The sequence below is a fragment of the Oncorhynchus mykiss genome, chromosome 28, assembly GCF_013265735.2.
Source record: "Oncorhynchus mykiss isolate Arlee chromosome 28, USDA_OmykA_1.1, whole genome shotgun sequence".
Taxonomy (NCBI): domain Eukaryota; kingdom Metazoa; phylum Chordata; class Actinopteri; order Salmoniformes; family Salmonidae; genus Oncorhynchus; species Oncorhynchus mykiss.
In genome coordinates, this window is record NC_048592.1 from 34,997,023 (window position 1) to 35,020,382 (window position 23,360).

Below are 23,360 nucleotides of genomic sequence, written 5' to 3' on the forward strand. Positions count from 1 at the left end.
ATGTTCTACTCCACTAGCCAGCACCGCTCCTAACCAGGTGTTCTACTCCACTAGCCAGCACCGCTCCTAACCAGGTGTTCTACTCCACTAGCCAGCACCGCTCCTAACCAGGTGTTCTACTCCACTAGCCAGCACCGCTCCTAACCAGGTGTTCTACTCCACTAGCCAGCACCGCTCCTAACCAGGTGTTCTACTCCACTAGCCAGCACCTCTCCTAACCAGGTGTTCTACTCCACTAGCCAGCACCGCTCCTAACCAGGTGTTCTACTCCACTAGCCAGCACCTCTCCTAACCAGGTGTTCTACTCCACTAGCCAGCACCGCTCCTAACCAGGTGTTCTACTCCACTAGCCAGCACCTCACCTAACCAGGTGTTCTACTCCACTAGCCAGCACCGCTCCTAACCAGGTGTTCTACTCCACTAGCCAGCACCGCTCCTAACCAGGTGTTCTACTCCACTAGCCAGCACCGCTCCTAACCAGGTGTTCTACTCCACTAGCCAGCACCTCACCTAACCAGGTGTTCTACTCCACTAGCCAGCACCTCACCTAACCAGGTGTTCTACTCCACTAGCCAGCACCGCTCCTAACCAGGTGTTCTACTCCACTAGCCAGCACCTCACCTAACCAGGTGTTCTACTCCACTAGCCAGCACCTCACCTAACCAGGTGTTCTACTCCACTAGCCAGCACCTCACCTAACCAGGTGTTCTACTCCACTAGCCAGCACCGCTCCTAACCAGGTGTTCTACTCCACTAGCCAGCACCGCTCCTAACCAGGTGTTCTACTCCACTAGCCAGCACCGCTCCTAACCAGGTGTTCTACTCCACTAGCCAGCACCGCTCCTAACCAGGTGTTCTACTCCACTAGCCAGCACCGCTCCTAACCAGGTGTTCTACTCCACTAGCCAGCACCTCACCTAACCAGGTGTTCTACTCCACTAGCCAGCACCTCACCTAACCAGGTGTTCTACTCCACTAGCCAGCACCTCACCTAACCAGGTGTTCTACTCCACTAGCCAGCACCTCACCTAACCAGGTGTTCTACTCCACTAGCCAGCACCGCTCCTAACCAGGTGTTCTACTCCACTAGCCAGCACCGCTCCTAACCAGGTGTTCTACTCCACTAGCCAGCACCGCTCCTAACCAGGTGTTCTACTCCACTAGCCAGCACCGCTCCTAACCAGGTGTTCTACTCCACTAGCCAGCACCGCTCCTAACCAGGTGTTCTACTCCACTAGCCAGCACCTCACCTAACCAGGTGTTCTACTCCACTAGCCAGCACCTCACCTAACCAGGTGTTCTACTCCACTAGCCAGCACCTCACCTAAATAGGTGTTCTACTCCGTTAGCCAGCACCTCACCTAACCAGGTGTTCTACTCCGTTAGCCAGCACCTCACCTAACCAGGTGTTCTACTCCGTTAGCCAGCACCTCGCCTAAATAGGTGTTCTACTCCGTTAGCCAGCACCTCGCCTAAATAGGTGTTCTACTCCGTTAGCCAGCACCTCGCCTAAATAGGTGTTCTACTCCGTTAGCCAGCACCTCACCTAACCAGGTGTTCTACTCCGTTAGCCAGCACCTCACCTAACCAGGTGTTCTACTCCGTTAGCCAGCACCTCGCCTAAATAGGTGTTCTACTCCGTTAGCCAGCACCTCGCCTAAATAGGTGTTCTACTCCGTTAGCCAGCACCTCGCCTAAATAGGTGTTCTACTCCACTAGCCAGCACCTCACCTAAATAGGTGTTCTACTCCACTAGCCAGCACCTCACCTAACCAGGTGTTCTACTCCACTAGCCAGCACCGCTCCTAACCAGGCGTTCTACTCCACTAGCCAGCACCTCACCTAAATAGGTGATCCACTCCACTAGCCAGCACCGCTCCTAACCAGGTGTTCTACTCCACTAGCCAGCACCTCGCCTAAATAGGTGTTCTACTCCACTAGCCAGCACCTCACCTAACCAGGTGTTCTACTCCACTAGCCAGCACCGCTCCTAACCAGGTGTTCTACTCCACTAGCCAGCACCTCACCTAAATAGGTGATCCACTCCACTAGCCAGCACCGCTCCTAACCAGGTGTTCTACTCCACTAGCCAGCACCTCACCTAACCAGGTGTTCTACTCCACTAGCCAGCACCGCTCCTAACCAGGTGTTCTACTCCACTAGCCAGCACCGCTCCTAACCAGGTGTTCTACTCCACTAGCCAGCACCTCACCTAAATAGGTGATCCACTCCACTAGCCAGCACCGCTCCTAACCAGGTGTTCTACTCCACTAGCCAGCACCGCTCCTAACCAGGTGTTCTACTCCACTAGCCAGCACCTCACCTAAATAGGTGTTCTACTCCACTAGCCAGCACCTCCCCTAAATAGGTGTTCTACTCCACTAGCCAGCACCGCTCCTAACCAGGTGTTCTACTCCACTAGCCAGCACCGCTCCTAACCAGGTGTTCTACTCCACTAGCCAGCACCGCTCCTAACCAGGTGTTCTACTCCACTAGCCAGCACCGCTCCTAACCAGGTGTTCTACTCCACTAGCCAGCACCTCACCTAAATAGGTGATCCACTCCACTAGCCAGCACCGCTCCTAACCAGGTGTTCTACTCCACTAGCCAGCACCGCTCCTAACCAGGTGTTCTACTCCACTAGCCAGCACCGCTCCTAACCAGGTGTTCTACTCCACTAGCCAGCACCGCTCCTAATCAGGTGTTCTACTCCACTAGCCAGCACCTCACCTAAATAGGTGATCCACTCCACTAGCCAGCACCGCTCCTAACCAGGTGTTCTACTCCACTAGCCAGCACCTCACCTAAATAGGTGATCCACTCCACTAGCCAGCACCGCTCCTAACCAGGTGTTCTACTCCACTAGCCAGCACCTCACCTAAATAGGTGATCCACTCCACTAGCCAGCACCGCTCCTAACCAGGTGTTCTACTCCACTAGCCAGCACCGCTCCTAACCAGGTGTTCTACTCCACTAGCCAGCACCGCTCCTAACCAGGTGTTCTACTCCACTAGCCAGCACCGCTCCTAACCAGGTGTTCTACTCCACTAGCCAGCACCTCTCCTAACCAGGTGTTCTACTCCACTAGCCAGCACCTCCCCTAAATAGGTGTTCTACTCCACTAGCCAGCACCGCTCCTAACCAGGTGTTCTACTCCACTAGCCAGCACCGCTCCTAACCAGGTGTTCTACTCCACTAGCCAGCACCGCTCCTAACCAGGTGTTCTACTCCACTAGCCAGCACCGCTCCTAACCAGGTGTTCTACTCCACTAGCCAGCACCTCACCTAAATAGGTGATCCACTCCACTAGCCAGCACCGCTCCTAACCAGGTGTTCTACTCCACTAGCCAGCACCGCTCCTAACCAGGTGTTCTACTCCACTAGCCAGCACCGCTCCTAACCAGGTGTTCTACTCCACTAGCCAGCACCGCTCCTAATCAGGTGTTCTACTCCACTAGCCAGCACCTCACCTAAATAGGTGATCCACTCCACTAGCCAGCACCGCTCCTAACCAGGTGTTCTACTCCACTAGCCAGCACCTCACCTAAATAGGTGATCCACTCCACTAGCCAGCACCGCTCCTAACCAGGTGTTCTACTCCACTAGCCAGCACCTCACCTAAATAGGTGATCCACTCCACTAGCCAGCACCGCTCCTAACCAGGTGTTCTACTCCACTAGCCAGCACCGCTCCTAACCAGGTGTTCTACTCCACTAGCCAGCACCGCTCCTAACCAGGTGTTCTACTCCACTAGCCAGCACCGCTCCTAACCAGGTGTTCTACTCCACTAGCCAGCACCTCTCCTAACCAGGTGTTCTACTCCACTAGCCAGCACCGCTCCTAACAAGGTGTTCTACTCCACTAGCCAGCACCTCTCCTAACCAGGTGTTCTACTCCGCTAGCCAGCACCTCTCCTAACCAGGTGTTCTACTCTGCTAGCCAGCACCTCTCCTAACCAGGTGTTCTACTCTGCTAGCCAGCACCTCTCCTAACCAGGTGTTCTACTCTGCTAGCCAGCACCTCACCTAAACAGGTGTTCTACTCCACTAGCCAGCACCTTTCCTAACCAGGTGTTCTACTCTGCTAGCCAGCACCTCTCCTAACCAGGTGTTCTACTCTTCTAGCCACCACCTCTCCTAACCAGGTGTTCTACTCTGCTAGCCAGTAAGGTGTGCATTTTCAGTTCTGCCCATAAATGTTGTGATGGCCACTCCAATACCTTGACTTTGTTGCCCTTAAGCCATTTTGCCACAACTTTGGAAGTATGCTTGGGGTCATTGTCCATTTGGGAGACCCATTTGCAACCAAGCTTTAACTTCCTGACTGATGTCTTGAGATGTTGCTTCAATATATCCACATCATTTTCCTCCCTCGTAATGCCATCTATTTTGTAAAGTGTACCAGTCCCTCTTGCAGCAAAGCATCCCCACAGCATGATGCTGCCACCCCCGTGCTTCACGGTTGGGATGGTGTTCTTTGGCTAACAAGCCTCACCCTTTTTCCTCCAAACATAACGATGGTCATTATGGCCAAACAGTTTCATCAGACCAGAGGACATTTCTCCAAAAAGTATGATCTTTGTCCCTATGTGCAAACCGTAGTATGGCTTTTTTATGACGGTTTTGGAGCAGTGGCTTCTTCTTTGCTGAGCGACCTTTCAGGTTATGTCGATATAGGACTTGTTTAACTGTGGATATAGATACTTTTGTACCTGTTTCCTCCAGCATCTTTACAAGGTCTTTTTGCTGTTGTTCTGGGTTTGATTTGCACTTTTCGCACCAAAGTATGTTCAACTCTAGGAGACAGAATGCATCTCCTTCCTAAGCGGTATGACGGCAGCGTGGTCCCATGGGGTTTATACCTTTGTACTATTGTTTGTACAGATGAAGGTGGTACATTTGGGAGTTTGGAAATTGCTCCCAAGGATGAACCAGACGTGGAGGTCTACAATTTTTTTTCTGAGGTCTTGGCTGATTTCTTTTGATTTTCCCATGATGTCAAGCAAAGGGGCACTGAGTTTGAAAGTAGGCCTTGAAATACATCCACAGGTACACCTCCAATTGACTCAAATTATGTCAATTAGCCTATCAGAAGATTCTAAAGCCATGCCATCATTTTCTGGAATTTTCCAAGCTGTTTAAAGGCACAGTCAACTTAGTGTATGTAAGCTTCTGACCTACTGGAATTGTGATACAGTGAATACAAGTGAAATAATCTGTCTGTAATCAATTGTTGGAAAAACTACTTGTCCTAACCGACTTGCCAAACCTATAGTTTGTTAACAAGAAATTTGTGGAGTGGTTGAAAAACTAGTTTTAATGACTCTAAACCTAAGTGTACGTAAACTAGTTTTAAGGACTCCAACCTAAGTGTATGTAAACTAGTTTTAATGACTCTAAACCTAAGTGTATGTAAACTAGTTTTAATGACTCTAAACCTAAGTGTATGTAAACTAGTTTTAATGACTCTAAACCTAAGTGTATGTAAACTAGTTTTAATGACTCTAAACCTAAGTGTATGTAAACTAGTTTTAATGACTCTAAACCTAAGTGTATGTAAACTAGTTTTAATGACTCTAAACCTAAGTGTATGTAAACTAGTTTTAATGACTCTAAACCTAAGTGTATGTAAACTAGTTTTAATGACTCTAAACCTAAGTGTATGTAAACTAGTTTTAATGACTCTAAACCTAAGTGTATGTAAACTAGTTTTAATGACTCTAAACCTAAGTGTATGTAAACTTCCGACTTCATCTGTAGATGAAGTACTGTATATGGTTTTCCACAGCTTTGCCAATTTCATTATGTAAATGGTGAACAAACAGGCCCTAAAATGGAGCCTTGTGGAACTCCTTTTGCGATGTCCGAGAAACTGGACATTTGACCGTCCACATATACACACAGAGTTAATCAGAGTTGATTAAACAATTAATGGATGGACACCCTCTCATGAGGAAAATAATCAATGACTAATCAAATAAATATACAAGGAATTTCATTGACTTTTTTATCAGCATCTAATTTCATGGAGTTTGCCATGACTCGGAAGATGAGACCCTCTCAGCACCTGTTTTTCCTTAATGCTTCATTGCTTTGTTTGTTGCTAGGAAACAACAATAAATTAAATTGGGCTGTGAGGAATAACAGTGGCAGGTCAATTCAGAAGTGGAAATGAGTATTGCTCCTACAATCCAATCTAAGCCGAGGAGAAGCATTTGAATATTTTCTAATGATGTGGTTGTGAGCTTTTGAAGATGACGTTCTCTCCTCGATGCTACCTTCAAGCCTCCCATTGCATTCCAATAAGACAGTGGCAACACCAGGGGAGGCATCAAAAAATACGTTATGAAAAGGACTGTATACACACTAATAACTTCCTCCTCATGCCCTGGTGCTAACCCAAGCCTGTGCTGTGCATTCATCCAAGGTAATTGTACAGAGGTTTCGAAAATACACACTCCTTTTATGTTATACGCACTTATCAAAACTATATGAAAGCATTACCCATGATGCCAAACCAATATCAATGAAAACAGATGCCCCTTGATGCTCAGCTCAAACACAGGACAGGCATGGCCAATATGGCCAATAAATGTAAAATATACTGTGTCCGTAAAATGTATAAGCTGGAAGTAGAAGCCTAACTGTTGTTGTTCCATAGTTTACTCCAATTACGGGAAAATAATAAAGGAAAATATGTTTAAAAATATATATGTTATATACAGTACCAGTCAAAAGTTTGGATACACCTATTCATTCAAGGGTTTTTCTTTATTTGTACTATTTTCTACATTGTAGAATAATAGTGAAGACATCAAAACTATGAAACAACACATGGAACCATGTAGTAACCAAAATAGTGTTAAACAAATCAAAATATATTTTAGATTTTAGATTCCTCAAAGTAGCCACACTTTGCCTTGATGACTGCTTTGCACACTTGGCATTATCTCAACCAGCTTAACCTGGAATGCTTGGTACCAACAGTCTTGAAGGAGTTCCCACATATGCTGAGAACATGTTGGCAAATTTCCCTTCACTCTGCGGTCCAACTCATTCCAAACCATCTAAACTGGGTTGAGGTCGGATGATTGTGGAGGCCAGGTCATCTGATGAAGCACTTCATCACTCTCCTTCTTGGTAAAATAGCCTTTACACAGCCTGGAGATGTGTTGGATCATTGTCCTGTTGAAAAACAAATGTTGGTCCCACTAAACCAGATGGGATGGCGTATCGCTGCAGAATGCTGTGGTAGCCATACTGGTTAAGTGTGCCTTGAATTAAAAAAAAATCACTGACAGTGTCACCAGCGAAGCACCCCCACACCATCACACCTCCTCCTCCATGTTTCATGGTGGAAACCACTCATGCGGAGATCATCCGTTCACCTACTCCGCATCTCACAAAGGCGGTTGGAACCAAAAATCTCAAAATTGGACTCATCAGACCAAAGGGACAGATTTCCACCGGTCTAATGTCCATTGCTCATGTTTCTTGGCCCAAGCAAGTCTCTTATTTGTATTGGTGTCCTTTAGTAGTGGTTTCTCTGCAGCAATTCAACCATGTGTCTGTTACTTGAACTCTGTGAAGCAATTTCTGAGGCTGGTAACTCTAATGAACTTATCCTCTGCAGCAGAGGTAACTCTGGGTCTTCCTTTCTTGTGGTGGTCCTCATGAGAGCCAGTTTCATCATAGCGCTTGATGTTTTTTTGTGACTGCAATTGAAGAAACTTTCAAAGTTCGTGAAATGTTCTGTATTGACTGACCTTCACATCTTAAAGTAATGATGAACTGTTGTTTCTCTTTGCTTATTTGTTCTCTCGCTGTTCTTGCCATAATATGGACTTGGTCTTATACCAAATAGAGCTGTCTTCTGTATACCACTCCTACCTTGTCACAATACAATTGATTGGCTCAAACGCATTAAGAAGGAAAGAAATTCCACAAATGAACCTTTATCAAGGCACACCTGTTAATTGAAATTCATTCCAGGTGACTACCTCATGAAGTTGGTTGAGAGAATGCCAAGAGTGTGCAAAGCTATCATCAAGGCAAAGGGTGGCTACTTTGAAGAATCTCAAATCTCAAATATATTTTGATTTGTTTAACACTTTTTTGGTTACTACATGATTCCATGTGTTGTTTCATAGTTTTGATGTCTTCACTATTATTCTACAATGTAGAAAATATTAAAAATAAAGAAAAACCCTGGTATGAGTAGAGTCCAAACTTTTGACTGATACTGTATATATATATATATATTATTATAAATATAAATATAGTATTTTTAAATAGATGGAAATTATGTAGACAATTACATTGATGGAAGCCAATCTATCTGCAATGTTAAAGCTGATCTACCCCTTAATTAAAAAAAATATATATTCAAAAAAGTGATTGAAATCAGAGTGGAGGAGAAAGATGCCACTTGTTGCTGGGCAGGGAAACAGCAAACCTTGGAGTCTGTTGCTGGGCAGGGAAACAGCAAACCTACTTGTAAAGCCGTTGAGTGCCACTCTGCTAGGATGGTAGAAGCCTCTCCGGCATTGGCACTTGTAGTTGTCTAGCACGAATCCATGTCCGACAATGGGATTGCACTAGGGAAAGATGAGAAAGAGAGCGAAAGAAAGAGAGCGTTTATCTAAAAGGCATGTAAACAGGATAGAGGGAATTAATGGAGGGAAGGTGACTCAGCCTTCCATTTGTGTTTCTTGAAACTCACAAAAAAACATGCTATGTGTTTTTCTAAAACGAAGTGAAATACCCTGTGGCGCTGTAATGTGAAATTCTTTAAAAAAACTGAAATATTTGGGTTGGTTATGTAAGGTTTGAATATGTCTCTATGACAGTCTTTTCTTCTCCTATTCTGCTCTGTGCTCTTTGGAAAGGCACTCTCACTTCCTATTCAGATCTCTACTCAACTGACAGGCCTGGAATTCAGTTATTCAAAAACAAAACTTGTTTGCACATTTACCTTTCTCATCTATACGTTAACATTGACGTTGTGTTGTCATCATGAAAGACAAACGCTACAGCTAATCACTACACTAATTAATCATGACAACACAGAGTATCAGGTTAAACTTAAAAGTAGACTCAGTGATATGACGTAGATGCAGAAAGTAAATAGCATAGTGGGTCAATTTCCACAACAGCGAAGAGCGGTGAAGGGCGAGGCTCAACTTTTCCTCTGTTTTGATCCTGCTGTTACCACGCAGTACACAACATGAAGCGAATCCCTGCACATGTACAGATACTGTGTGTGACATTGTGAAAGTGTTGCATCTCGCTCATCTCAATATCTCCGGTGCTGCTTGTGGCAACGTCATTTTGCTGAGTCTAACTTTAAAGCATCCTGACAAAATGTCTCTACAACACTGTCACATGACACACTGCACATTCCATTCAGATTAATCCACTTTCCCTAAAGAGAACTGTCAGATTTTTTAAAATTATCGCTGCAACTCCCCAACAGGCAAAGGTCAAGTCATGAGTCCTCCAAAATGTGACCCGCCAAACAGCGCTTCTTAACAACCGCCCACTTAACCCAGAAGCCAGCCACATCAATGTTATCGGAGTAAACATCGTTCACCTGATGACCAAGGTCAGCCTGCAGTGTGATGAGCAAAGTAAAGTCCCTCCCGGCCAAACCCTCCTCTTACCCATACGAAGCTGGGCCAATTGTGTGCCATGCTATGGGATTCCCGATCACGGCCGGTTGTGATACAGGCCGGGATTGAACCCGGGTCTGTAGATACACCTCTAGCACTGCGATGCAGTGCCTTAGACCGCTGCGCTACTCAGGAGGCCCTGGCAGGATGGTTCTATGAGAAAACAGTTAAAGCCAGACTGCACCTTATTCCACTCACTATGGGAGAACAATGGCCATGCTATATCCCTATAGGCGATTAAAAACAATAATATTATTTTTTTATATTATTATTTTCATTTATATCTTATTTCATTTTATCTGCATGCCTCTTTAGTTTAATTAGTCTTGTTATTAGTATGTTATATATTTCCAATGTTTCTTATTTGATGACTATGTCACTTTTGTCACCATTGCACTGTGTGAGAAGCTTGCAAGTACATGACCATAACATTGGATTTTACTGGATTTGATTTGTGGTCCCCAGTGGATCCACGTGACCAGGACTGGCCCTCATTATCTGATATATTACACACATAATCATTTACAGTCCTTTTGCACAAAACTTTTTCAAATGGCATCCAATATATCTTAAATAATACAAATATTAATATTGATATTAAAATAAGTGACGATAGGGAGTAGGCATGCGCTGGCTTGACGCTGGAAAAAGTGTCTTATCTCTGACTGGCAGCTGTAGTGTTACCGGTCAGGAGAAGAGCAGGTGAAGGGTGGGTGGGTTGTTTGAGGAAAATGGCACGTGAACGGCAGGAGCATGGCTACTGCTTGACAAAGCGGTTTATCGCGGGCGCACGGTGAATGAGGCTGATGAGCAAAAAAAGCTGTTGCGCGGTGCTCAACCACTTTGGAGGGACGCCGGCCTCCTGAGTGCCCATTGCTAACTGGGTTAACGCCAGATTTGTTTAATATCAAAGAGGTACTACCAAAAACAATGTAAACAATATTCCAGTATGCCATTTTCCCAAGCAAATAATAGCCCTTGATTTCTGCATCACACATAATATAATTATTCAGACACTGGGAGCGATTTGTCTAAATGAACTCCTCTTACTTTTGCTGACGAAAAGTGATATTCCAAGTATAAATAATACTCTAGTACACACATTAAAGTCCAAAGAAAATAATATTTTTTAGTAAAATAGAGTTTTATATGGAGTCGGGCATTCAAGGAGTTGGTCTGATTGTCAGACGTGATGTCATCAGCCTCCTCATTGCTTGAGGGACAATAAAGGCGCAAATAGAGAACAAAAGAGGAGGATGTGATGTCATGAAGATGCCTGGGATACCTATTGAGATGTGCCTTTTGTTAAGTACATCAGGTGTTCAATGAGGTGAAAAAGGGGTCTGGAGTGCCACTTTAAATAAGTATTTTCTTCTAACTAGCGTATCCCGAGCAAACGCCCCAATAACAACCATGAGAACAGCGTCAGGGGAAATTACACACTTTTGCCAAGTTGCAGGAATCTAATTAATATCTAAATTAAGAATTAAGACCTTGTTTGCAGAATTTAAATTCACTGCATAACTTCAGCTTGGAGACAGAGTGATGGCTGGCTACAAGCACATGGACCATCTGGATCGACTGGGAGAAGACACTTCCTTAAACATGAACCATCTGGATCGACTGGGAGAAGACACTACCTTAAACATGAACCATCTGGATCGACTGGGAGAAGACACTACCTTAAACATGAACCATTTGGATCGACTGGGAGAAGACACTACCTTAAACATGAACCATCTGGATCGACTGGGAGAAGACACTACCTTAAACATGAACCATCTGGATCGACGGGGAGAAGACACTTCCTTAAACATGAACCATCTGGACCGACTGGGAGAAGACACTACCTTAAACATGAACCATCTGGATCGACTGGGACAAGACACTACCTTAAATATGAACCATCTGGATCGACTGGGAGAAGACACTACCTTAAACATGAACCATCTGGATCGACTGGGAGAAGACACTACCTTAAACATGAACCATCTGGATCGACTGGGAGAAGACACTACCTTAAACATGAACCATCTGGATCGACTGGGAGAAGACACTACCTTAAACATGAACCATCTGGATCGACTGGGAGAAGACACTACCTTAAACATGAACCATCTGGATCAACTGGGGTAAAACACTTCCTTAAACATGTGCAGTATGGAGCTCTGTCCCCAATAGATTTGCAGTGAATATGACATGAATGCTCATGAATAGTGGATTATACTGTGCGAATGCATTAATGTAGGCTTTGAGACATTGGTGATTTGGAGGGACCGGGGTATGGCTTGAAGGAAAGGAAAATAAAACCTATACTGTACATGTTACTTTGAATTTAGATCCATTGTTTTTGAGCCTAGAGAAATCCCCTTCACCCCTAGGCTTTTTCTGCTGGTGAAAACAAACAGATAAAACGCTAAGCTCTACTGTGTTTCGGGGAAAATATAATGAATATTTAATCACCAATGTTTTGAGGAAGCAGTCTGAGATATCCCGACAACTTGATCATCACTTTGTTTCTTACATTCTCTGAAATAATATATTTATTGGGATAACAGTTCACACCTGTATTTGCTGCATATTGGTGTCACAGTTGATTTGAAAAGGGCACGGATTTGTATTGAAACCTAAGGGAAACTAGTTCAGGGCCAAGCTGCTACTTCTTTTAGAGCAGGTGGCAGAACTTGTCTCCCAAGAGGTTCCGAGAGTCATACTCCACAAAATTCCAACATCTGCAGAGAGGACGGCATGTTGATATCCTCTACCGCCCAGCAGGGAAGTGTGGGTAAATAAACCCACCAGCTTTATTATGGACTTATTTTGTTCTTATGACTCCAGGCTGGAGTGAAATGGTGCCAGCCTTACATTAGCTCTGAAGGGGAAAGTCATTAAGATAACACCAAGGAACATCAAGCGCAAGGAGGGCGGAAAATTATGGTTATTGTGGGATTATCGAAGTCTATGGAAGAATAGTTGCATTTATATCAACCTGAAAGAACTGTTTGTGTTGATATGGGCTCAGTGACGTGAGGTATTTTTTTTCAGGGTGCATCTAGACAACACGTGAATCTCTCTTGCCATCTGCAATGTGTTCAAATGATTGATGTGGGACCTGGTTGTATCGTGTGTGTCATACATGGGACTTTAAAAGTGTGCCTCCAGGCTCTAAACAGGGAATAATTTAACCTAGCACATCTGGTGCAGGGAACCGCCTAGGAACATTTTCACGTGCCTCTCCATGCATGAACAATCAGGGACGTATTTCATACACTCAGCTCGAGGCTGGTGTTAAATGGTGCCAAGGTCTACACTCTGCTCGAGGCTGGAGTTAAATTGTGCCAGGGTCTACACTCTGCTCCAGGCTGGAGTTAAATGGTGCCAGGGTCTACTCTTCTCGAGGCTGGAGTTAAATGGTGCCAGGGTCTACACTCTGCTCCAGGCTGGAGTTAAATGGTGCCAGGGTCTACTCTTCTCGAGGCTGGAGTTAAATGGTGCCAGGGTCTACACTCTTCTCGAGGCTGGAGTTAAATGGTGCCAGGGTCTACAGTCGACTCCAGTCTTGAGTTAAATGGTGCCAGGGTCTACACTCTGCTCTAGGCTGGAGTTAAATGGTGCCAGGGTCTACACTCTTCTCGAGGCTGGAGTTAAATGGTGCCAGGGTCTACACTCTGCTCCAGGCTGGAGTTAAATGGTGCCAGGGTCTACACTCTGCTCCAGGCTGGAGTTAAATGGTGCCAGGGTCTACACTCTGCTCCAGGCTGGAGTTAAATTGTGCCAGGGTGTACACTCTGCTCCAGGCTGGAGTTAAATTGTGCCAGGGTCTACACTCTGCTCGAGGCTGGAGTTAAATTGTGCCAGGGTCTACACTCTGCTCCAGGCTGGAGTTAAATTGTGCCAGGGTCTACACTCTGCTCCAGGCTGAAGTTAAATTGTGCCAGGGTCTACACTCTGCTCCAGGCTGGAGTTAAATTGTGCCAGGGTCTACACTCTGCTCCAGGCTGAAGTTAAATTGTGCCAGGGTCTACACTCTGCTCCAGGCTGGAGTTAAATTGTGCCAGGGTCTACACTCTGCTCCAGGCTGGAGTTAAATGGTGCCAGGGTCTACACTCTGCTCCAGGCTGGCGTTAAATTGTGCCAGGGCCTGCCGTTTTTTCTTCTGTAATTATACAAATGTGAGAATTAGCCTTTTGATACGTCACAGTTTGATATATCCCCTTCGTCTTTTTAAAGACCCAAAGGGAGAGAGTAATAATATGTGATTGTGACCAAGCTATTTTGGGAACATGTTTGCAGACGCTATTGTGAAACAGACAAGAAAAGCTCAACCCGTGAAATCTTAATTCAACCATGATAATACGTCAAGGGAGAAAAGAAAAGTGAACATTAATCTCGGTGAAAGCACCTCGTGGTCAAAATGGTTGAAATCAGACTAGGATCTTACAATGTTATTGCACGTCATCATGCACATTGCTTTATTTATACATCTATACGTGCACAATTCATAATGTAGCTTGTAGTGATTCTAGTGTAGTCTGTCGTTTCTAGCTTGGTGTTTATTGTGTACATATTGTATGTGGATTGTCTAAATTCTGTGTTTTTATAGTTTGTCCATATATTCTGTTCATTGTCTGTGTATTCTGTATATTGTCAGTGTATTCTGTTTATTGTCTGTGTATTCTGTTTATTGTCCATATGTTCTGTATATTGTCAGTGTATTCTGTTTATTATCTGTGTATTCTGTATATTGTCAGTGTATTCTGTTTATTATCTGTGTATTCTGTATATTGTCAGTGTATTCTGTTTATTATCTGTGTATTCTGTATATTGTCAGTGTATTCTGTTTATTATCTGTGTATTCTGTATATTGTCAGTGTATTCTGTTTATTATCTGTGTATTCTGTATATTGTCAGTGTATTCTGTTTATTATCTGTGTATTCTGTATATTGTCAGTGTATTCTGTTTATTGTCTGTATGTTCTGTTTATTATCTGTGTATTCTGTATATTGTCAGTATATTCTGTTTATTGTCTGTATGTTCTGTTTATTATCTGTGTATTCTGTATATTGTCAGTGTATTCTGTTTATTATCTGTGTATTCTGTATATTGTCAGTGTATTCTGTTTATTATCTGTGTATTCTGTATATTGTCAGTGTATTCTGTTTATTATCTGTGTATTCTGTATATTGTCAGTGTATTCTGTTTATTATCTGTGTATTCTGTATATTGTCAGTGTATTCTGTTTATTGTCTGTATGTTCTGTTTATTATCTGTGTATTCTGTATATTGTCAGTATATTCTGTTTATTGTCTGTATGTTCTGTTTATTATCTGTGTATTCTGTATATTGTCAGTGTATTCTGTTTATTATCTGTGTATTCTGTATATTGTCAGTGTATTCTGTTTATTATCTGTGTATTCTGTATATTGTCAGTGTATTCTGTTTATTATCTGTGTATTCTGTTTATTATCTGTGTATTCTGTATATTGTCAGTGTATTCTGTATATTGTCAGTGTATTCTGTTTATTATCTGTGTATTCTGTATATTGTCAGTGTATTCTGTTTATTATCTGTGTATTCTGTATATTGTCAGTGTATTCTGTTTATTGTCTGTATGTTCTGTTTATTATCTGTGTATTCTGTATATTGTCAGTGTATTCTGTTTATTGTCTGTATGTTCTGTTTATTATCTGTGTATTCTGTATATTGTCAGTGTATTCTGTTTATTGTCTGTATGTTCTGTTTATTATCTGTGTATTCTGTATATTGTCAGTGTATTCTGTTTATTATCTGTGTATTCTGTATATTGTCAGTGTATTCTGTTTATTATCTGTGTATTCTGTATATTGTCAGTGTATTCTGTTTATTATCTGTGTATTCTGTATATTGTCAGTGTATTCTGTTAATTGTCTGTATGTTCTGTTTATTATCTGTGTATTCTGTTTATTGTCTGTATGTTCTGTTTATTATCTGTGTATTCTGTATATTGTCAGTGTATTCTGTTTATTGTCTGTATGTTCTGTTTATTATCTGTGTATTCTGTATATTGTCAGTGTATTCTGTTTATTGTCTGTATGTTCTGTTTATTATCTGTGTATTCTGTATATTGTCAGTGTATTCTGTTTATTATCTGTGTATTCTGTATATTGTCAGTGTATTCTGTTTATTATCTGTGTATTCTGTATATTGTCAGTGTATTCTGTTTATTATCTGTGTATTCTGTATATTGTCAGTGTATTCTGTTAATTGTCTGTATGTTCTGTTTATTATCTGTGTATTCTGTTTATTGTCTGTATGTTCTGTTTATTATCTGTGTATTCTGTATATTGTCAGTGTATTCTCTTTATTATCTGTGTATTCTGTATATTGTCAGTGTATTCTGTTTATTATCTGTGTATTCTGTATATTGTCAGTGTATTCTGTTTATTATCTGTGTATTCTGTATATTGTCAGTGTATTCTGTTTATTATCTGTGTATTCTGTATATTGTCAGTGTATTCTGTTAATTGTCTGTATATTCTGTTTATTGTCTGTGTATTCTGTATATTGTCAGTGTATTCTGTATATTGTCAGTGTATTCTGTATATTGTCAGTGTATTCTGTATATTGTCAGTGTATTCTGTTAATTGTCTGTATATTCTGTTTATTATCTGTGTATTCTGTATATTGTCAGTGTATTCTGTATATTGTCAGTGTATTCTGTATATTGTCAGTGTATTCTGTATATTGTCAGTGTATTCTGTTTATTATCTGTGTATTCTGTATATTGTCTGTATATTCTGTTTATTATCTGTATATTCTGTTTATTATCTGTGTATTCTGTATATTGTCAGTATATTCTGTTTATTGTGGCAGCACCATTGCAATGAGTCAAATTCCTGCATATGCAAATGAATTTGGTGAATAAAGGGGATTCTGCCTGTATCCCTGTGGCGTTCTGCCGACTGCCAACAAAATGTTCTAATCAGACAGTATGCAAATTGGTGGGGATGCCCTTTTGCGTGATGCAATTTGGAATGCATTTGGTACAGCCCTTATCATGACCCCAGGGTGAACCCAACAGGGTTACGGCGCAAGGCCCTTATCATGACCCCAAGGTGAACCCAACAGGGTTACGGCGCAAGGCCCTTATCATGACCCCAAGGTGAACCCAACAGGGTTACGGCGCAAGGTTTTGTCTAGTTCCCAGTTTGTTCCAGGGACGTCCCCGAGAATAATTTTATGGCTTTCTTTGGCCGTTTTGTCGTGGTCCCCTGGAAGTTTTGTCTAGTTCCCAGTTTGTTCCAGGGACGTCCCCGAGAATAATTTTATGGCTTTCTTTGGCTGTTGTGTCGTGGTCCCCTGGAGGTTTTGTCTAGTTCCTGGTTTGTCCCAGGGATGTTTTTAGGACGTTCTTGGGATGTTGTGACATGGTCCCCTGAAGGTTCTTGGGACATGGTGTCATGCCGCCCTGGAGGTTTTTGTCATGTGATGGTCCCAGGTGTCCCAAAACATTATAATTAAAGTAAAAAAATGGTAGGGGGGTTTAAGGTAGGTGATACGCTGTTCAGCTAAAATAATGTCAAAATTGTCATCAATGACAATGTTTGTACCAAATGCATTCCAAATTGCATCACGCAAAAGGGCATCCCCTCTAATTTGCATACTGACTTTTCAATATGACCCCACCTGGGATTGGAAGTCACAACCTCTGGAATTAGCATACGCTGATCTTTCTGCTGCGCCACAATGTCTGTAGAAGTTCAGAAGTTCCCTACACACTCATTACCTATAATACATCTCTGCACTTAGCAAAACATCTGCACTGCCATATATAAATTAATCTGACTTTTCTCTCATTGATTTCATGTACTTGTTTCAGCTATTTGAGTTTGGGTTTTCAGTATAGTTATATAATGTTGATGGGGCGCAATATTCTGTTTTAATGTTACTCCTGCATAACTCTGATAAATAGACTTTGTTTTCCTCCTCATTGTATTTTTCAACAGAGCTGAGATTTACTTAGAAGTGAAAAGTGTAGGGAAAGGCCTACAGGGGAAATCAGTCATTGCAGACATGGTGGTGTTGCAGGAATATTGGAATTCCAGGAACCAGGAGATTGTGAGTTTAAATCCAAGGTGAGGACATGTTAAATAATCATGAGTGTATGAATAAACATACACAATGTAATAAAAACCTACAGGAGACCATGTCAATGTGTGTCAAATATCTAAGTTTAAAACACTATGTCCTTAGCATTGCCAAAATACAAACGAGCTGTGACTGGATCAGTGGTTCACCAATCAGGGCCTTGATAGACAATGACACAACGTCCCAAGAACATTCAGGGGACCTTCAGTGTCCGAAAGGTCTGGCCACAAGACTTGTCTGAAGTTGGTACAGCCTTTTCTGTCAACTTCTATCTGTACAATCCAAATGGTTTGGGCTACATACTAATATCATCCCTCTGTGTACACCTGAGACTCTCTCGATTGTGTTCTCCGTTTTGCTAGGACATCCACAAGCCTCACAAGACTCTTCTGAAGGTCCCCGATACCAGTTTTAAAAAATGAATGGAAGTATATATGGAGATAGTTAACAAAATGTTACTTAGGGCCATTCAAAAGGCTTGGGACGGATCTGATTGAATGTTTGGGTATTGATGTGGATCCACACAAACAGATGAGATAATGAGAAGTGCCTCTCCAATCTCATAAAGTTCATAGACTGATGATCTGCCATAGTGTGAATCAATCTGAATGATCATACAGGATCTCTGTTAAATGATATCATCTTAAGTCTAGAGACTGTATTACACGTGTTAACTTCATGCAGGAGAGAGGAGAGAGGCAGACATGATTATATTGTAAATAATTTCAGTTTGACCTTTCATGCCAACCTTTTAATGTAAAAAAATTGTTCTCCCCAATTTCCATCTGGTCTCCTCGCTATAACTCACCAACGTGCTTGGGTCAAAGGTCGAGTCATGCAGCCTCCGGTAAAATGACCCGCCAAACCGTGCTTCTTAACACCCGCCCACTTCATCCGGAAGCCAGCCGCACCAATGTGTCGGAGGAAACACTGTTCACCTGACAACCGAGGTCAGCTTGCAGGAGCCTGGCCCACCACAAGGAGTCGCTAGAGCACGATGAGCCAAGTAAAGCCCCCCAGGCCAAACCCTCCCCTAATCCGTACAACGCTGGGCCAATAGCGCACCGCCCTATGGGACCGATTGGGATACAGCCCGGGATCAAACCCTGGTCTGTAGTGATGCTTCTAGCACTTCTATCCAGTGTCTTAGACCGCTGTGCCACCCGGGAGGCCATTTAAACAGTTTTTAACTGTGTTTGTCGCTGGTTATTATTACAGCATAGTAACTGTATTATAAATTGAAAACATGACATTGAGTCTCAAACCATACAGTATGTAGAGCTGCTGTAGTAACAGAGGGGAAGTGAAAAAAATACTAGTCATGCAGTAGAAAGGCAAAAGAGTACAGATATATTATTATAGATTAGAGATATTTCCACATTAACAGTCACACTGGTATTCAGAACAGTATGACTAGCCATGGCCCAAAGACTGACTGGACTGTACCAGAGTAAGTCCCCACTGCAAGGCCCCCCTTACCTTGTAAGTGTTATTGTTTGTTAAAATACAAAAATCCTGATCCCCGTAGCACAATGTGTCCCCACCAATGTCAGAGACGCTCCTACGCCCCAGTGTGGCAGTGATGTACATAACCTGAAGTGTTAAGCATTTCCCCACTTTGCAGAGGGAGATTCTCTGAAGGTTATCTCCTGACCCCTCCTGTCTCAGCCTCCAGTATTTATGCTGCAGTAGTTTATGTGTCGAGGGGCTAGGGTCAGTTTGTTATATCTGGAGTACTTCTCCTGTCCTATCCGGTGTCCTGTGTGAATTTAAGTATGCTCTCTCTAATTCTCTCTTTCTTTCTCTCTCTCTCTCGGAGGACCTGAGCCCTAGGACCATGCCTCAGGACTACCGGGCATGATGACTCCTTGCTGTCCCCAGTCCACCTTGGCTGTGCTGCTGCTCCAGTTTCAACTGTTCTGCCTGTGATTATTATTATTTGACCATGCTGGTCATTTATGAACATTTGAACATCTTGGCCATGTTCTGTTATAATCTCCACCCGGCACAGCCAGAAGAGGACTGGCCACCCCACATAGCCTGGTTCCTCTTTAGGTTTCTTCCTAGGTTTTGGCCTTTTTAGGGAGTTTTTCCTAGCCACCGTGCTTCTACATCTGCATTGCTTGCTGTTTGGGGTTTTAGGCTGGGTTTCTGTACAGCACTTTGAGATATCAGCTGATGTACGAAGGGCTATATAAATACATTTGATTTGATTTGATTTATCTGTTTCTTGACATTAAATCTAATAGGCAGGTTTTTTTGTGGATTGTTGGCTTTCTGAGAAATAATCTCTCGTCTCTCTGCCCTAATGTTAGAGAGTTTTCTCTGAATCCAACTTTGGGCAAGGAAGCGGGAAAACAGGACGCTAGGGGAGAGAACACAAGCCTTTCCTCCAAGGTCTATAAATATCCCTGAAAGCATTAAACCCTAAAAGCATTACAATCACTCTCCCCCAGGGGTCTGCAGACGGAAATATGTCTAATAAGAAAGAAGACTGTGCGGAAACTCCATTTATGAGACAAAGGGAGACAAAGGGAGACAAAGGGAGACAAAGGGAGACAAAGGGAGAATTTAAGCGCAATTAGATGGTCACCTACTGTAGACCAGTAAACTATGGTCACTCTGACTGGTAAGTGGTTTTCTGCGATTTTGTCACGCAACGCAATGCCACAGATGTCTCAGGTTTTGAGGGAGCGTGTAATTGACATGCTGACTGCAGGAATGTCCACCAGAGCTGCATCCAGATAATTGAATGTTAATTTCTCTACCATAAGCTGCCTCCAACGTCGTTTTAGACAATTTGGCAGTGCGTCCACCGGCTTCACAACCGCAGACCACATATAACCACGCCAGCCTGTTATGGTGAGTGAATGAGGACCCAAAAGCGAACTAACTTAAACAGAGCTTCTTTAATAACCAAACGTAGGTAGGCTCAGATAGACCGGCAGATTCCGACAGGACAGGACAAGGTTACAGCAAACAGGACGATAGTCTGGTTCAGGCATGAAACACAACAAACAAGAATCCGACAAGGACAGGAACAAAAACAGAGAGAGATATAGGGGACTAATCAGAGGGAAAAGGGGAACAGGTGGGAGAAGGGGTGACGAGGTAGTCAAGAGGAGACAAGGAACAGCTTGGGGAAAGCGGGGGAGAAAAGGTAACCTAATACGACCAGCAGAGGGAGACAGGGTGAAAGGAAAGGACAGAAAGACACAACATGACAATACATGACACAGCCCAGGACCTCCACATCCTGCAGGATAGTCAGGGGGGTGCTGAGGAGTATTTCTGTCTGTAATAAAGCCCTTTTGTGGGGAAAAACTACTTTTGATTGGGTGGGCCTGGCTCATGCCCTCTCAGGCCCACCCATGGCTGTGCCCCTGCCCAGTCATTTGAAATCCATAGATTAGGACCTAATTTATTTATTTCATTTCACTGATTTCCTGATATGAACTGTAACTGAGCAAAATCTTAGAAATTGTTGCAAGTTGCGTTTATATATTTTTTCAGATCCTTAATTAAGAATTTTGTTTGGTTACGTTTTAGCTATACATGCCATGATAAACTCGTCAAGTACTGAGAGTACAGTACATCTAGAAAAGGGACCTTTCCCATTACATGTGAATCACTTCAAACGGAAGAGGACATAATAGAAAGCCAATGGAAGAGGTTATAAAGTGAACACAGAGAAGACAAGAGACGTTGACATTTGTGTTTCATAAGGAAACTGTTATCCAGTGGGTGGTCACTGAGCCCCACACAGTCAGGTCCAGGAGGCCCAAGCCAATTACGACAATCTGGTGTTCTGTTGACAGCCTCTTTAATATTGCTGTGGCAGCCGCCGAGCTGCAGACACTAGATTAGGAGTAAATTATGTTTCTGTGAGGATGAATCCGTCTCGCCCTGCCAGCATGTCTGTTGTCAGGGGAGGACTGCCAAAGAAAAGTAAAGTGGAGAGAGACAATCTGTATCTAATGCTCAGTGATTACAGACCTGTGTTTTTGACAAGTCCCACCTTGCACTCTTTGTGACTTCTGGAAGATTTTAACCCACTTAAACGCCAACATCTCTCCAAGTTTTCACCATCATTGGAAAGCCGTAGTTATTTTTGTTGCTTTGACCAAGACATTCCTGAAGATTATAATTTATTTAATGTGGTTAGTGATTCACCCTCATTTTAAGGTCAACGTTTTTTACATGAACTGAACTCTCATTTTAACATGGTGAGACTATTCATGTTTTCAAAAGAAACATTGAACATTTAATAGTCAAATTGTATTGAAAAAGCAGGTGAGCTGCTTCTACTCTTTTTGGCCATTTTTTGGTGATTTGTGGTGGAAAACTGAGCGGATCGAGCATAACACCCGTAGACACTGTAGACAGGCTAGAAATGGTTTAATAATTTAACATTTTTGGGGGTGAATCATACATTCAATTGCCACACCCTGTTTTCCTGGTTCAAGATCTGTATTTGGTTGTGGTGCACGCTATGTCGTCTTGAGGAGGCGATAAAGGATTTTTTTCGAAGCGTGTAGCTCCCTGTACAATTTTATTTAGGAAACCTATGGTGGCTGCACTGGGGAAAAACTGAAAAGATTTATTGATCAGGGATGGACTGGCCACCTCACCACGGTGTCAGTAATTTTGAAATCAAGTGACAACATCACAGAGATGCTCGGTGAAATTGAATGTACTCGTACATTTGGCACAAATGTGAGACTCGAGGCCACAGGCGTATTGAAAGCAGTGACATAGCCAAGCTTTACGTTTATTGCTAACATGACGACTCACAAAATCAAAGTTACAGCAGTCTGAAGCTATTGATCTGCACAACGGTGTCAAACTTGTCTGCAGTACGTAGAAAAAATGCCATGTGATCCTGAATTCAAAAAGCCTTGGAAATGCAAAGAAAGCACACCAGCTCCAAGCTGTTCTGGGCCAATTGCAATTTTCCTAAGTCCCTCTTTGTGGCCCCTGACTAGGGCTGTTGCATGACCGTATTACCGCCACACAGTTGGTCACGAGTCATGAAGGCAGTCAAATTCCACATCACCGTTTAGTCACGGTAATCAGGCTTCTCCAAGCTCTGATGCTGCTGGTCATTAGTGGCCTACCAAACTTGCTCACTCCCTCTAATCACTCTGTCACCAATGAAAATGTAATAAAAAAATCTAATGAAACACTTCATGAGAGCCCATGAGCTCATGTTGCACAACATTTCTATAGGCTTTGCAATTGCGTGAGAAAACAGAATGATGGCTGCTAATAAAAAGAGGAGGATCCCATCAGCTTTCTATAGGCTAGGCCTACTATATTTATTTCTCAACTTTCCTCATATTAAGCACATTACTTATATTTACAACAGGAGTATAGCCTACCTGGCTGGTATGAAAATAAATCACAGGGAAAAGCGTCCTCCATTCACTATTTAAGTGCATAGATGACATGTGATTTTTCCCGCTGCCCCTATTTCGATACAGGTGCATGATAATGGTCCATTCTAAATCAAAACAAATGTCAAACACATTATTTAGTAAAGACAAGATTAAATCAAGACTA

At 42.9% G+C, this 23,360-nt stretch overlaps 1 protein-coding gene across 1 annotated transcript in view; it reads right to left on the reverse strand.

Annotated features, from left to right (window-relative positions):
* The window catches only part of LOC110509081 (probable G-protein coupled receptor 158), a 130,993-nt gene that overhangs the window by 71,637 nt on the left and 35,996 nt on the right, over positions 1–23,360 (reverse strand). The window contains exon 3 of the mRNA XM_036966584.1: positions 8,494–8,596. Coding sequence (XP_036822479.1) covers positions 8,494–8,596 — 103 coding nt within the window. The remainder of the gene's footprint in view (positions 1–8,493; positions 8,597–23,360) is intronic.